Raw genomic sequence first — 17,026 nt, forward strand, 5'->3', positions numbered from 1 at the left:
GGCTAGCGGCGATACTCCTTCTCATTGGCGATCTCATACGGGGTGGTCGCGCTCGCTCTCCGTGGGTGACACAAACCGAATCGTCTCACTCTCAACGAACACACTCGCTAACCTGCCCCTGTGTCACTGGAATTCACCCAAGTAACATTTTTTCCCAGGAGTTCTACAAGAGCTCTTCAAGATAGCTACAGCATAGCAGTTTGGACCGCGGTAGGATAAAATTCTCTTCAAAACTTCTTCAGGAGTTTGAAAGAGTACTTGAAGACAGTTTTATCCTACCGCGGTCCAAACTGCTATGCTGTAGCTATCTTGAAGAGCTCTTGTAGAACTCCTGGAAAAAATGTTACTTGGGCACTCACTACACACCCACTGGTTACAAACATATCAACTAAAAGTTCATATGCTTGAGACACGTTCCGCCATGACTTAACGTTGATTTGACCATTATTTATTAATTAATTGGCTGTCACTCGAAAACTTTAAAAATATTTTACGAGCAATCTACCGTCAACAGTATTACTAAATAGCTATCCCAATTTGCCCCATGTGTCCTAATTCTCCCCGCATGACGGCAGCGCAAAAAAAAATCGAGCTATCGTTACTTATTAAGAATATTGAAAAAATAAACTTCACTACATTACAAAAAATCTCTTCAGAATTTTCGTTACAACGCAAACTTAAACGTAAACGTAAATTTTCAATTAGAATTTTTATTTTATTAGTGGTACTAATCGGTCTACAAGTTGTGGTATTTAAATACATTAAATAGAGATATGGGATTCCTTTCAAATATTACTAGATACATGATAATCGATCGATGTTTTAAACTTTGAAAAGGGGGTGACAGGTGCAGCAAAAACTATCAAAAAACCTACTGAAATTGCTAAGGGAAGGCGACAGGGAAAGGAAAACTTAATTCTAAAATGCAAAGCAAGCCAGAGCAATTCCGTAGATCTTTAGCACGCGTAGCAGTCTACCCCGCTCCCACGTACTTCATCATCAGCTCGCCGAGGGCCATGAATTGCTGTTCCTTGTTCTGGCAAGCACGGAAACGGGTAAACATTTCCCGAGCCAGAGAAAGGAACTCCGTTAACGTGAAGAGATCTGCCCCTTCAGGAGCGGCAGCAGTAGCAGACGTTTCGTTGCTTGTCGAAGCAGTTACGCTAGCGTAAGTTCACCCCGTGCGTCGTACCTTGAGCCGTCGAAGTCTTCGGTTTAGGAAGTTGACGGTTGGCTGGTTTCTTCCGCTGCTTCTCCAGCACCTCCAAGTAGGTTTTTCGCACGGAGCATCCACGGAAACTTGCTGTGTGATTCTGTCCACAGTTTGCACACTTGATTAGAGCCTTGGTCCTCTCAGCGTTGCTACCTTCTCCTAGGCTCGATTTCCGGGGCAACGAACACTGCTCCGTGAGATGAGCCTCCCCGCATTTGACACACTGGGGGCCACGAATCCGATTGAAATTGAAATTGAAATTTTCACTTTCCGTGCTGAGAATTTCTGTACCGGCCTGGGTCAGAATGTTTTGCTTGGGGAATTTGAAAATTTCAAATTTCAGACTAGGGACTCGTAATCGGGCTGTAGTGGACGAAATTGGATGCTTCAAATTGCAAGAGGTGGGTTTTTTGTCCTCTATCTTACCACCACAAAATTTCCCTCCGAGGGGTTAAACCGGTTCCGGGACAATCCGGATTGTTTAACGGTATTGTTCCGAAACAGTATTTTTGGTCGAAAAATGTCAATAAAAAAGATGAAAACAATGTATATTTCGAACAAATATTGTTAAAACTTGTTCAATAGAGACTCTTACAACATAAAATAGCAATTTTATAAAAATAGCTGTTTATAAACTAATGTTTTGATAAGTTTTACATAAAAAAACTAAATTTAAACCAATTTTTAATATAAACTAACTTAACAAAGTTATCAGAAGTTCAAAGTTGTCACAAACTGGCTAGAGGTACTAGTATTTGACACAGAAACAACATTTCATAAATGAATTCACTTAAATCGATCAGATTTTGTACTTTTATTAGGGGTACGGACAATTATTTGACCTCTTTTTTTGACTATTTTCAGTAAACTATTCTTGTAATTTTTTAGAAAAAGTTTTTTGCAAATCCAATGACAGTGTCTTAAAGAGGATATTCTGCCGCACCGATTGATGTATAAAACATGGTACTTTGGTCGTATTTTATGAACTTTTATATTACAAACATTTTCCGTAGGGGGGGGGGGGGGGGGGGTTACGGACAAATATTTGATTCACTGTACATGTTTGAGGTTAGGATCGCAGAATGTGATGATGCTGGATTACTACCGGAGGATTCTCCGGACGAACCTGCCTTCTGCTGGGTAGCTTGGGACGTCTTCGCACGTGTTTGTATCGGGCTGCGACTAGGTACGTAATCCACGTGGAGTTTTGCTGGATCCGGAGGGGTCGGCTTGCAATTAAGAAAAACTGATGGTGACCAGGTCCGCTTGGGAGTACCCGCAGTTTTCGTGATTCGGCCCGGAGAAGCACCTCGCGATTGACCTGGCCGAAGAAATGGATTACGCGAAACCCGAACGATGTTTTTCCCCGCGGGGGGACCCATTCGCGAGTAATCAATTTGATCACTGCGAGAATTTTGAAGAGCACGCGAAAAAGTGAACTTGCTGGCTCGAGATTTGCCAGTGCAAATCGTAAACCTAAATTCGCTTTAAAATTACCGATTTGAATTCTTCAAGTCGCAATTTACTTTTTTTTTTAACATATCGTTGAATCGGAATGTTGAAATTGGTCCTATTTTCACATTACAACGGGACCATCCATAAACCACGTGGACACTTTTTTGGAAATCACTCAACCCCCCCCCCCCCGCCTCCCCCTCATGGAAATTATTCATACATTTGTTTTGTATGAAGGTGAAAAATCACCAACGTTGATCGTTGAAGAGTGCGTAGGATCAACGCCAGTATGAGCTCAATATTTAGGTTTCTTTTGGTGATGTGCTTTATATTTTTTTACATGAAATTTCATAAAATAATGCAACATTTATGTTACAACAAGGCCTATTACAAGCAGCTAAACAACTACTTTTTGTTTGTTGTGAAGCAGAATTCTACCAATGCTTCAGTTTGATATCGAATTTAAGGCACCATGCGTTTCCACTTGTTTCCAGCATTCAGAATATAACGTCATGATTCGAATTCCCGGACGCTTCGAAACCCGGACACTTTATCTTATTTTATCAATTATTTGTACATAAGTTCGCCTTATGAATGTCAAAACTGTGTTATTTGATGAATTCCAACGTCAACTTTCATGTAAAGTTTGTATGAACGCTGTAATTAATGCCAAAACAATTAAATACAATAAAATTAGAAGTTTACAAAAAATGCGAAACATTTCACTTGAAATATTTCATAGGCGTTCGAAGCATCGGGAAGGCAAAGCAGAAATTTATGGTTTCGATTTCCTTAAATTCTAGCAAATTTTTATATAAACTATAGATTTTTTTGATGTTAACAGCTTATTTGAGACCTAAAGAATGCCATGCACTAACATTTCAGTCCAAATTTGTGCGATTCATAAGTAAAATCGAGTGTCCGGAATTCGAAGCAAAAGTGTCCGGATTTCGAATCAACTTTTATCAGTGTCCGGGATTCGAAGCACATGTCATTTTAATTTTAAAATTCTGATCAAAAATTGTTAGAAAAGACAAATTTTGCATGCATTTTCTTGAAACTGACTGTTTATACTACATCCTTATGATATTTCTACATTTCCAACTTATTGCATGATTTTTTGCCAGCTATAACAAAAATGATATGCTACTAAGTGTCCGGATTTCGAATCATGACGTTATGGAAACGCTTGGTGCCCCACGAAGCTTTACACTAATTCGGCACATGCCCTTCATGCTAATCCTTACTGTTCTCCAAAAAAGGGAATACTCCAGTGTTTCGATCGAACTCCCTGAAGTGCATCGCTATTTACCATTCCCGCACACAACCAACGGTGTTGCATGCATGCATTTCCCTGTAAGCTCCACCGAAATTTCAACACTGATAAAGAAGCTCGCTCGCAGAGCATAAAAAAGCTCGCGGATCTGTTTTGATATCACGCTACGAGGTCGATCCACTACTCTTATCTGTGTGTGTGTGAGAGAGAAAGACTTGCCAGAGAGCATCACCGGTTTGAAGGAGCTCGCAGGCCCCCTTCAGAGGTGTGCATGATGTTGCGAGGGCTTTTGGCTGGTCGATGGTTGTTGGATAGTACTCTGCCAGGAGAACTTTTTCACCTCAGTTTCGTTTGAACCGTTGCATGATTAACATATCAAAACTCCACAATATCATTTTTGCGTGTGCGTGTAACCAATAAAATTGTGCAGTTATAAGCTAAGGAATATAAGAGTGGTGGAAAAAAGAGGAATCTGAAGTCTTAAGGTGTGTTTTTTCGAGCAGCATTTTTTTGGTTGTTGGAACGTGGTCCTTCTGAGAAGAATTTATAACAAGAAAAAAAAACAACGTGAACAAATTTTGCTATCAAAATCACATAATCCGGAACTGGAATTGCGTCGTCGTCGTCGTCGTGGTCGAGAGAGTGAGGGTGAATCGTAAGGGAAAGGAGTTGAGGGTTAAAAGTTGGAAAAGTAAGTGCTGTAAATCCTGGAAGTGTGAAAAGAGTGTTGTGTGTTGTGAGGCTCGCGTGGTGATGGGATGATTGGAGGTCTGGTAATTTGACCGTTACTCGCATGGCCTTGTGGCTGAATTTTTCATACCATCGAGAGGGGAAAATGAGAATGGGATGGAGGAGGGGGGGGGGGTGGGGTAGTGGACCTAAGGGATAGAAATAAAGAGAGAGAGAGAAAGAGATAGAGAGAGGGGGTGGATGATTGACCTGAGGCGCTGATTGTGATTTAAATATTGATAAATGATACTTTGGAATGTGTGTAGAGAACCGCCACACTAGTTGTAGGAAAAACGGATGTTGGAAAATCGACCAGCAAAAAATGCATATGGAAAAGCCACGATCGAAGCTGTGTGCTGAGAGTGTGTGAGTGACCTTTTTTTCCTTCCTCCCTCGAGAGGGACCTTGGAGCTGCTCCGGATGACTTTGACGGGACGGATTGCGTCTTACTATGTTTGTAAGTGGTATGGACGAGAGTGGGGGGGGTGGTCAGAGTAAGCGGAAGCGGAACTAGGTTGGGCTGGCTGGCTGGCTGCTGCTATACGAATCAGACCAGGCGGTAATCATTTTATGGGATTAAATTCTATGGTACTGGATGGTAGTTATGTGCTTGGTGGTGTTGGCACGTTTTTTCACCTCCCGGAAGATATATATGTAGAGTATCTCCGGTTCAGATTCAACGCCGGCGCCAACACACACGGTGGTATGGTCAGGGGAATGATTTCAGGCCAGGGAAAACGTAGGGAACAATTATAACATTATAATACAAATCGCTTTCATCATATTTGTTTTGGAATTCGATGTACATTTTGGAAGTTTAGTAGTTTTTGTAGTCAACTTTTGCCAATTTGACCATAAATGTAGTGGTATCATACTAAGAAACCAAGTGCCTCCATTGACTCATTCCAACAAAGCAAAATTCAATGGTAGTGCAAGGTCAAACAATATTTTAAACAAAAACTCAACGAACTATTGAATTAAACAATTTAGTATTAAGTAATCACTCGTCAATGGTAGCTTTTAAAAATAAATTTAAATTTCGTGGATCCCTTAAAAGGAAGACTCTTCCACTGGTATACCATCCTTGTAGTTTAACTCACCGCACATCTAATTAGTCCTTGGCTCAATTTTTATTTTAAATTTTCTTGTTTATGTTTGTACGAGCTAATGATAGTTTGCGTTCACTACCAGGAAGTTTTTATGAGCTTTTTTGGTGTGGAAGAGTGTGGTGCGCATTAAAAAAACAAAATTTATAAAAATAGTAGTTTTTGCAATTCCACTGTGAAACTGTCAACTTTTCCTGTCCTTCTGGAGAAACGAAACGGCCTACTTTTCCCTACCAAAAATAATAGAATGGAAAATTAATACCTTTCAATAACAGTGCTGAAAATTTCTACTTTTCAGCACTGAAATGGGTGCTGAAAAGTTGAGCTTTTCAACACTAGTATCGAAAAGTAACATTTTTCAATATTTTTTTGTTTTGAACGATGATTTTAGTAAACACATGAATGTTTAACATCAAATTCCATTCAAGAAGCGTTTTTCGGAATTGCAAAAAATGTTGTAAGCAACTCGTTGCAAAACTTGATTTTTTCAGCACTCGTAGTATTTATCCAACTCGGTAAACCTCGTTGGATAATTGTACAACTCGTGCTGAAAAAATCTTCTTTTTGCAACTTGTTGCATAAACTACTATTATGCAACAAGTTGCAAAAAGAGGATTTTCTCAGCACGAGTCGTACATTTAACCAACGAGGTTCACCGAGTTGGATAAATACGAAGAGTGCTGAAAAAAATCAAGTTTTGCTACGAGTTCCATACCGTAAACTGGGGTCAATCGGGACACATGGGGCGAATTGGGACAGCAGTTTTAACCATGTTAGAGCACAATATTTTGATTTTTCTTGTTGGTTTTGGGTAGAACAGACTCTGGCCAAAAAGATGTGTACATCCATTTCCAAATTTAAAAGCTTTAAGTGCTCTAAAAACCGCTGTCCCTATTCAGACTGTAGTCCCGATTCACCCCAGATTACGGTACAACATTTTTTGCAATTCCGAAAAACACCCATTAAGTGAAACTTTAAGTCGAATTTTCATGTATTTTGTCAATAAATCGTTTAAATCGGAAAAAATGTTGAAAAGTGTTACTTTTCGAAACAAGTGCTGAAAAGTTCAACTTTAGAAAAGTTCAACTTTAGGAAATATATCAAAATTAAACCCTGCCTTTATGTATGGACAAGGAGGTTAAAATTCGACTTTTTGCAGCCCTTCACGACGCTGAATTGTAAGGGTGTACTCAGCCTGTGCTGAATCCCATTTAAGAGCTCGATTGGACGCAAACTCGTGCAGCCCAAGTCAAGTATAATTTCCGAAAAGTCACTACTATAGATTGGTCCATTTTTGAGCTAATAAACATTTTTTAACTTTGTTTTCCATGCAGATTATATTTTCCTCATACATTAATTCTGACAATATATTATTGAGTGTCCAATAGGGTGACCAGAAAATGGGGCTTTTTTCAACAAGCTTATTATTGTTCCTTGATCTATTTTAGGACTCTGGGCCAAATTTGAGTCTTATTGGAAATTTAAATTTTCTACAACATGGTAGAATTTTAGGCTCGAGTATTAATGGGCTAAGCTTAACCAATTACGCTCAAAATTTACACTGATTTTTTCTGGGCACCCTAGTGTCTAATCATAATTTGTGTTGTGATCCAATTTTACATAAAAGTCTCTTCAACGCCAAAATCTCTTTATGGTTTCGAACTACATTTTGGGCACACATGAGTTAAGAACGCATTTTTCTCAACTCTTAATGCCTCACCTGTTAATTTTCCAAGTTACTCAAAATTCGGTTTCAATCCTGAGATACTGATCACACTGATCGGGGCGTTACATTTCTCGGAGGGTTGACACACCCTGAAAATTGCTACAAGTATGACAAGTATGGCCAAAGGAAATTCAATCAGAAGACGTTTTGATACACGTACTTGCCTGACTGGTGTGAACATTTTTCATTAAAACTCTGTGGAATGATAACATAACCATTAAATGTTACAATTAAGTGAAAAATTAGTAACTGAATCCCCGACACTCTTCATTAGTTATGGGCTGGGGTGATTTAAAAAAAATCCAAACTTTGAAGATTTCAATGTTATGTATCGTCATCTGGGGTGACAGCTGTTTTAGCCTTGTTACTGTATTATATTTGAATATTTTTAATTTGATTCGGATAGAATAGAATAGAAAGATTTATTATTCAGACTGCAGTCCCGATTGGCACCAGTTGACGGCAATGAAGGATCTGGCCTACACGCATCTGATGTTGGAAATAATCGCATTAGTGGCCAAAGTGCCTCAAACTTATCAGCTAAAAAAACAAATGCGGAACGCCAACTCCTGTTACGTCCATCAAGCTAATAATTGAAATTTGGGCTCAGTTCGCCCACCGAAACATGTCCACAAAATGATCATTATTGTTGCACTCCAGTGCAGATGAAAGACATTCGACTTAAGACTTAGATTAATTACATTTGAACTAATTACTAATGTAACGCAAACTGTAATAAATTACATTACATCCAAAATTGAACTACCGTAAACTGGGGTCAATCGGGACACATGGGGCGAATTGGGACAGCAGTTTTAACCATGTTGGAGCACAATATTTTGATTTTTCTGGTTGGTTTCGGTTAGAACAGACTCAGGCCAACAAAATGTGTACATCCATTTCCAAATTTAAAAGCTTTAAGTGCTCTTAAAACTGCTGTCCCTATTCAGACTGTAGTCCCGATTCACCCCAGATTACGGTATCATTTATTTTCAAAATAGTTTAAACATACCCAGTACTGGTCAGTTTTCATTGGGATGAACAGTTGCCATCAATTTGGTATTTTTTATTTATCCTGTTGATTACTAATTTCCAACAATTCCAATAATTTCCATATCGTTTAAATTATGTATTGATAACTTAATGTCGGTTGATAAATGAATAAAGATTTTCAGGGAAATATGATGATTTTATATTTTCATTGCGATGGCTTGGTTTGACTGATTATGTCAATCAGTGATTTCTCGAATCTACACTTTTTGCGTTGCATTTTTATTCCATACAGGAATTCAGATTTCTCTATATAATGATTTTTTAAACTTTCAGGCCTGAATTTTCAAAAAAAAAAAAAATTTAGTCGATGATGGGAAAATGATTCTTATGACCATACGAAAATTATAGGCTAGTTTTGGAAATTTTGATATTTGGGTCATATATGACCCATCAGGCTCGAAAGGGTTAAATGGTAGTAGTTTCGATGAAAATTGATAGGAATATGATTTCACCCACGATCTTTCAGCGTGTGTTTCACATTTTTCGGTTGTGCATTGTCAGGTTCTTAAGTTCAAAAGCCACTTAGCGAACACAATTGCAATGGTGTATGTGCTTTCAATTCTTCGAAGCTGCAGAAGTCAGAGCAAAACCGTACGCTTTCCTAGGAATTAAACACTCAATATCGTGTTTCCGGAATCGTGAAAAGTACTTTCGTCGCGTTGAAATGTGTACGACAGCTTCTTGGATTTTGTCCCACTCGAAAAGATCCACACTGTGCACATTGTATACTATACGTGTATGTGCGTTTGTTTGTGTACCTTGGTTTGAGCGTGTATTTGTGACCGGATCACGTAAGAACGTAAAGGACGAAAGGATAAATAGAAATAAAAGGACGACCCTGACTCTGGTGGAAGCCCGCGCGCTCTGCCAGCACATTACCTACATATTTCAGGGCATCTCCGGTGCTCTCCGGCGGGATTCTCTTCTGGTTTCGGGCAACACGACTCTCGTACACCCACACAATGGCACGACACCGGTACCAACGACACCACCACTACAAAAAGGCATATCCTCTCCTCGTAAGTCCTGGAAATCAAGTGGATGCCGAGGATGTGACTGCCGGAGCCAAATGCACCACGAGTAGGTGAAAGTATTGAACTTTTTGAAAGCTACATTTTTTGAGATTCCTCTTGAGTAACGATATATTATGATAGTGCTGCCAAATTATCAAACTTGATGGCTTTCGGAGAGGGTTTTGAAATACATATCCGAAGATATAAGGTGGTGGTTCCGAAAGTAATTTTCATCATAATTTACTACATAATTTAAATCATAAGAAAAAAACCACTTGGGAGTTCAGTACAGGGTTACTAGTTGTATGGCAATATCTTATGTATATTAGAAGGTTATTTGAAACTTTTGTTGAAAATGTTTTATGCTGGCTTGCATATTGACAAATAATGCTGTTACCAGGCTACTTAATCGTAGAAAAATTATCACTAATATGTCCCATTGCAAAAGGGACATAACCTCAAAGCTAGTATACACAAGTGATATCGTTCTGACATCCTTGCTAACTCGGGATCAGCCAACCAAAACATAAGGCGAGATGTACACAGAGAGTACTATTTCAAACACACCCAAACACGTGCTCACACACACACGCGCAACGAACAGCACAAACTTTATAGTGGCCCTCGCCACGTTAAGCTCCTCCACGCGGGTGGAGAGACCACATTACGACCAGGCCAGGTAAGGTTGAAATTGGGAGAAGCAAGGAAAAAAAGCACAATTCTTCTCTGGCCGCGGTGGCACATTCTTGATCCGTCCAAAGGTAACAACGACACACTTAATCATCATCTAGCATCGCTTATTTAGTCATTCCATCATTCTGTCGTCGTCGTCGCCGTCGCCGTCGCGTGTAGACGGAGACGGATTTAAGCCAATAACCTTCGGATGACGAGTTTTCATAAATTGTAATTTAATGAAGCATGTGAGCGGCAAAATCCTACCGTGGGCTCGGGCCCGGTCTCAGAAAAGGGATCAGTTAAGGAAAAATTGGGTTGCATCTAGCGCACATTAGCCGACGTGAGGTGAGTGTGGATGGTGTTATCAAGTGTAGTTAGTTATAAGAAAGGGTCTGTGAATGTCATGTTACATAAATACGAAAATGAATGCATGATTTGTTGTGCTACATGAATTAGATTTGGCCAACTCACACAGCAGTTGCCCCGACCCCTCTTTGATTTGCGTGAAGCTTTGTCCAAAGGGGTAACATTTGTCCCTGATCACGAATCCGAGGTCCGTTTTTTATATCTCGTGACGGAGGGGCGGTACGACCTCTCTCATTTTTGAACATGCGAAATAAGAGGTTCAATAATTTGCAGCCTTAAACGGTGATGAGATAGAAATTTGGTGCTCTACAACATTGTAGAACATTGTTACACTCTAAAAATAACCCTCCAAAGTTAGAAAAAAACACGAAATTTTAAAATGAAAAAAAGTTCTAAATGAAAAAAATACCCTTCTGGGTCAATGTAGATTCGAAAAGAACATTAAATTTCCCTTAAAATTACATGTTCCAAAAAAAAATTACAGTTAAGTAACGGAAAGTGGGAGAGTTTTTGAAAATTTTTAAGGGTTTTTTTCGATGAAAAATACGTTTTTCTCGGAATTCTGAGTACGCCATCAAATCGGGAGTCTCATTTTACATAAAAGTCCCTTTGACACCAAATTTCTATCTCATCACCGTTTCAGACTGCAAATTATTGAAAAACAACTCTTTTTTCGCATGTTCAAAAATGAAAGGGGTCATACCGCCTCTCTGTCACGAGATATCAAAAAACGGACCTCGGATTCGGGATCAGAGACAAAAGTTACCTCTTTGAACAAAGTTTCACGCAAATCGAAGAGGGGTCGGGCCAACTTTTCCCGATTTCGTGTGAGTTGGTAGAGAATTACCCATTTAGGCATTTACGAGAGAAAACACTTTCTAGAAATGAACTACCATGAAATGACAAGCAATTCATGGGGGTTTGGCTCCAAATAACATGTTGTTCCAGATTTTGTAGAACTGTTTGTTCAAAGATGTTGAACATTTGTTTTTAATTTATGACTTTGGAAATTCATAATTGTAATTGAACAATACTTGAATTAAAGTTGAACATCTATAATATTAATTTATTTCTGAAAAAACAAAGCCATTTAATTCAATATACAGTAAGAATTCGCCAAAACAACAACAAATCACTCAAAAAATTATACCTCTGGTTCCTAGCAGTCTCCAAAATATAAATTTTGATCCCAACCAGTTTTTTTTCGCACGGACATTTCCATTTTCGATGGTTACTGGCAGGCTGGCTGGCTGGTGTCCCTTGAGACCTGCTTAAGATGTTTATTTTCCCTACACCTTGTAGGTGTAGCCAGCGCCAATGCAAGGAAGGCGAATTTGTTTTCATCCACATAGCTTATTCCGTGACAGGTATGGTGGCGGGTTTTTTTTACCTTCTTCACCTTGTTTTTTTTTTTATTTTATTCCTCTGACTAATGTAGAAATGGGGAAAAAGTACGAACGTGACTTTTGACAAAAATATAGATTTCGCTGGTACGAACGCACTACCACGTTTCTGTCTGCAGTGCATGTGATGACTTATAACGGCAGGACAGTTGTTCGGAACTGCGGGTTTCTGCACCAAAAAGGCGTTCTTTTGGGAGTAAAATAATGACATTTGCAGGGGAAAAATAGTTTGACAGTGCCTGCACCAACTTTAAAGGACGATCCCAAATGGAATCGAAGTTACGCTTCCCTTTTGAGTTACTCTTATGGAGTAAAATTTCCGAGGAATATATATTCATGAAATAGTATAATCCACCAAAATTGGCTGCCATTTAGTTATAAAACGGATATAATGTGCTAACAAAATTAAATTTCATTCGAGCAAATTTGTGCACATGTTAGTCGAGATTCATTTTGGATGAAGTAATTTGAATACTCTTCATAACAGATATTCCAACTAAATATTAGCAGAGGCTTTTTGCTTCAGTTTTTCATTCCTGGAACTAAATATTTAAAACTGATAACAGAGTAGAAAGCTTCAAGCATTTTTAGCACGATAAAACAATGTAACAATCATTGAAACAGCCTAATTTGCGTGAGCGTTCCTCCCCTTTAACAGCGACAGCGCCGTTGGTGGTGGTAGGCCAGACTACTGTAATGAGTGCTCTCACAACCCCTCCCTCTCACGAGATCCGATAGCTCCACGAACAGCTTACAGTGGCACTCTCAAATGTTGGGCTAAAATGACTTGGATGTATTGAAGTTGATCTGTAGTATTTTTCAATACTACGAATGAGCCAATTCTGAGGACCACTTGGCACGCTCTGATTGGCTGTCTTCGCAATGGAGATACTACATGCGTAGAATGTTCACTGGTGTACGTGATGCGAAATAGTTGCTTCGGGTTCCCCACGATCATTCCCATTCCCTCGAGCCATTTCTGTCCGGACCGTCAAAAAAGTAAGTCGCGAGTGAATAAGTGGTGCCCAGAACAAAACGCCTACGGAAAGCGAGCCATTGTACAACAAGGTAAAATAAAATAACCAGTGCGGCGAATCAGGAGCTAAATCAATTTTATTGTACAGATTTGGCCCACCGGGCGATTCCAATTATACTGCCGGTCGAATAAGGCGTTGAACAAGTAGTTCTTGTAGAGTTAGGTAAGATGGCGGCTATTGTAAGATTGTGACCACGTGCTAAAATCCTTTGTCCCGGTAAACAGCTACCCACCGTTTACCGTGGGTTCAAATCTAGGGTTCCAGAACCCCGCCAGCAGGAACCACCCGTAATTCCGTTCCTCCATCGACTCTACGTGCACCGCAAGTTCACCGCAGCGACTCGATACGCCCCTCCGTCACCATTGGGCGTGAACACGGCTCCAATCATCAAGCGGAAGTCGTACGGTTGCTTGGGACAGCTGAACGCCCCTCCTGGGCGTGGCCTAACCCGTGAGTTACTGGCCGGAAATTTGTATCCAGTTCACTACCCTTGCATGAGCAACAAATAAATTCACATGTTCTCTTTTCGAACATCATATCACGCGCTTCAATTATATATTTCGGTGTAAAACACACGAGATAAGAAAAAACTCCACAAAATAACAGCTAGGTCGATAACCGTTTAACATCATTTTTGGCACATCATGTCTTCCAGCATGCAAATCAAACCACGTCTTGAGTCTTGTCTTCTCTTGTGCTCTCTCGCTCTACAAGCTGCACTGCAACGATCGTTTCGTGTCTAATTAGGGAGTGCTGTGGTCATTGACATCGTGAGGCGTTTTTTCGTTGATGTTGTAAGGTTTCGGAGCTCGTTCTGAAGTTATAAGTTATGGCTGAATTCTTGACTTTTTTTTGATAAGGTCCGATAAACAAATGTAAACATTGAGTGTATCCCGCTTACTCCGATGGACTTTGACATAAGGTGTGAAAGGGATATACTCAATGTTTACATTTGTTTATAGGACCTTATCAAAAAAAAGTCAAGAATTGTTTATTCATATAAAAAGAAATTAAAAAAAAATATATATAAAAATAAATGACAAGAAAAATAATCCAACATTTAAATGCTAAATGCATGGAAAATGCTTCGCCAAGGGCGCCGTGCGCCCAAGGTACGGCTCCAGCAACAGCCTAAATTTTGGAAATTTCATAAATGATGTTAATTTTCTTGAATATTCTATAATGTGCAGAAAACCATCAAGAATACTTTGTCAATAATATTCATTGGAGGAAAGTGATAAGGCACCCTCTGAGAGCTAAAGGCAAAGCAATGAGTTGCGTAAACGTGCAAAAAGTTCATGGCATATGAAACCAGGAAGAAACTTATTTTTTAGAATAATATTTAATGAGCATGTAATTTTTCGAATTTAGTGTTGTGGTTTTTAAGCTAATGAGCGTTTGTTATTAATCTGGAACGTTTAAATAATGATCAGGCTGCATATTGTATTTGCCTCATGTACGGTTTTATTCATTAATCTTATCTAGCATGCCAAATGCCTATAGGCAAATGAAACAAAATGGGTCATATGGGCGTTTGTGAAAGGTCATGTCATTTCCTTTTGAAATGTTTCAATCTAAGACTTTTCAAAGTATATTAGTGCGTTGTCAGGAATTCACAAAACATGTCGCACAATTAGGTGGCCTTTTATTTCAACTATGTTCACATGCTGTTTCCAAATCCACACAGACCTGAAGCCGAAGTAATTTAGCCATAATATTGCGTTTAGCATCAAGTCCCAGGCAGCAAGCTCGAGTGAGTGTGAGTGTGTGTATGTTTGTATCTGACGGATTGTTGTGGATGTTTGAATTGAATTCAATTTGCGTTAATTTAATTTTACTGCATCTCTCTTTATCTCCACTTGTTGGTCCCCTAGGGGTGCTCGTACAGCAAGAAATGCTTTTCACATTTACGGTGTAACCTGGGTGCTTAGACAAACATTAATGGCAAATGGACAAGGGGTTTCACTGTAGCAACATGGCCTAATCAGTTTAATCAAAGGCGACATCCCTATAGCGCATCAGCGAACTACTCATTGTTGTGATTGCTGTGCTGTAGATGCTATCGGGAATGATGCAGAGAGATCGCACATGGGTCGCGCGATCTGTGTTTTAGCATCAAACGAGGATTTTATATTGCAAGAATCAGTCGATCATATGATAAGAGTGCGAATGCAACAGAGGACAGTTATGCAAGTCAGAAGATGAGAGTGCTGTTTGAGCCTGATATTGAGTGCATGTGAACTTGGTTCTAATAACTGGGCTTGATTTACATAAAAATCTTACTTTATTTCCAACAGTTGATCGGAACGTGGAAGTCGAGAGGAATTCAAGTGGCAAACTGTAAGACTGTCTGCAACCGTAAAGGCGCTTTGGCTGTGCACATTGGTGGTGCTTAAAAAGTGTGGCAAAGAATCCAATGTTAATTTAGTTCAATTGTTTCGAGTAAATTATGTGATACAGGCATATGAAGATTGAATACATAATAGTTTAAGTTGTGTGGGAAGTGAGTAAGTCAACTGATTTGGAGTAAAAACCTTATTTCCATCATAATTGCATGTTTTTAAAAAGTGGAGTAATATGTAAACAACGCAAATGAATAGATCAATTGCAAAAAGGAGGCAAGCATAAAAGGTTTCTGTGGCGAAGAAAAGTGGGCTTAGCCTTCCTGAGATAAAGTGGTGATACAAAGAGTGTTACGCAAAGCACAACAGAGAAGAGATAATGTCGTCGATTAGCATGGTCGTGGGAGCAGTCTTGCTGCTGTGTAGTGCTGTGATAAGTCCAGTGTATGGAATTTTCGACCGGTTGGTGGTCCAAACGAGCAGCGGACCAATCCGGGGACGGTCAACGATGGTGCAAGGTCGGGAGGTGCACGTGTTCAACGGGGTGCCGTTTGCGAAACCACCCGTCGATGGACTACGCTTCCAGAAGCCTGTCCCGGCTGAACCATGGCATGGAGTGCTGGACGCCACAAGGTTACCTCCGTCATGTATTCAGGAGCGGTAAGATATGTCGTTACAACTTGTTTCGATTGTGATTGAAAGTATGTTCTTGCTTGTTATGCAACAAAATGATAATAATCTAAATGGATATTTGATTGTCGGTTGCGTTCTCAATCTTGGATAAAGAGGATAAATCCATATACAAAAGAGTTATTTCAGAGAGGCCTAATTTAAGCGAATTATCAAATTATTTTTGTATAAGTGTCCATGTAATGGTTTCTAAAAAAACATTTCAACCTATCTGCACAACAAACCCATAGCAGATAGATTGAAATGAAAATTTACTCTTGATTTAGTATTATCTGAAAGTACTATCTTGCCATGAATCAAGCAATCCAACAAAAACCTTTCAACTTTGATACTTGTTAGGAAGGCCTGTTGATTACCAGATTCATAATATATAATGTGAGACCAATCCGAGGGACAAGTGAACATGTCAAGCACTCTATTTATTCAAAACCACGAAGTTTTATATGTACCCGAGCAGGGGTAAATAACACGGGAATACCAAATTTTGGTATTACTTGGGCAAATAACAGGGACCAAAATGTGCCCTTGGTTGCCCAGTAATAGATGGTAAAATACCATGAAATCATACCAAAGTCTTGTATGTGGAAGGGCACAACAATACCAAACCATGTTATTCCAAGGGTAAAATAATATCTCAAAATAAAACCATTTCAATACCAAGTTGAGGTCTTCTGGATTTTTGAACATTGCTTGAATACCAAAACTTGGTATTGCCATGGTTTAATTTTAGGTATTCCCGCGCCCTTGGAAAATCATTTTTTGGTTTTCCTGTGGTCTTCCACATACATGATTTTGGTATGATTTCATGGTATTTTACCATCTATTACTGGGCAACCAAGAGCCCAAAATGTGCTGATATTTGCACAAGTAATACCAAAATTTGGTATTTTCATACCATTTTTAGTGCAGCAGTTGCAGTTAGTGAAAAAACGGTAATGATCC

General features: G+C 39.3%; 1 protein-coding gene across 3 annotated transcripts in view; it reads left to right on the forward strand.

Annotated features, from left to right (window-relative positions):
* Nucleotides 1-4,292: 4,292 nt before the first annotated feature.
* LOC120424145 (acetylcholinesterase) overlaps nt 4,293-17,026 on the forward strand; it is a 44,407-nt gene continuing 31,673 nt past the window's right edge. The window contains exons 1-2 of one of the 3 annotated variants that reach the window (XM_039588187.2): nt 4,293-4,635; nt 15,350-16,054. In XM_039588187.2, coding sequence (XP_039444121.1) covers nt 15,774-16,054 — 281 coding nt within the window. In that variant the 5' untranslated portion in view covers nt 4,293-4,635; nt 15,350-15,773. Of the gene's footprint in view, nt 4,636-15,157; nt 15,246-15,349; nt 16,055-17,026 lie in introns of those variants that run through there. The other 2 variants (XM_039588186.2, XM_052706618.1) reach the window with 2 other exon arrangements.

Source organism: Culex pipiens, chromosome 1, assembly GCF_016801865.2.
Source record: "Culex pipiens pallens isolate TS chromosome 1, TS_CPP_V2, whole genome shotgun sequence".
Lineage (NCBI taxonomy): Eukaryota > Metazoa > Arthropoda > Insecta > Diptera > Culicidae > Culex > Culex pipiens.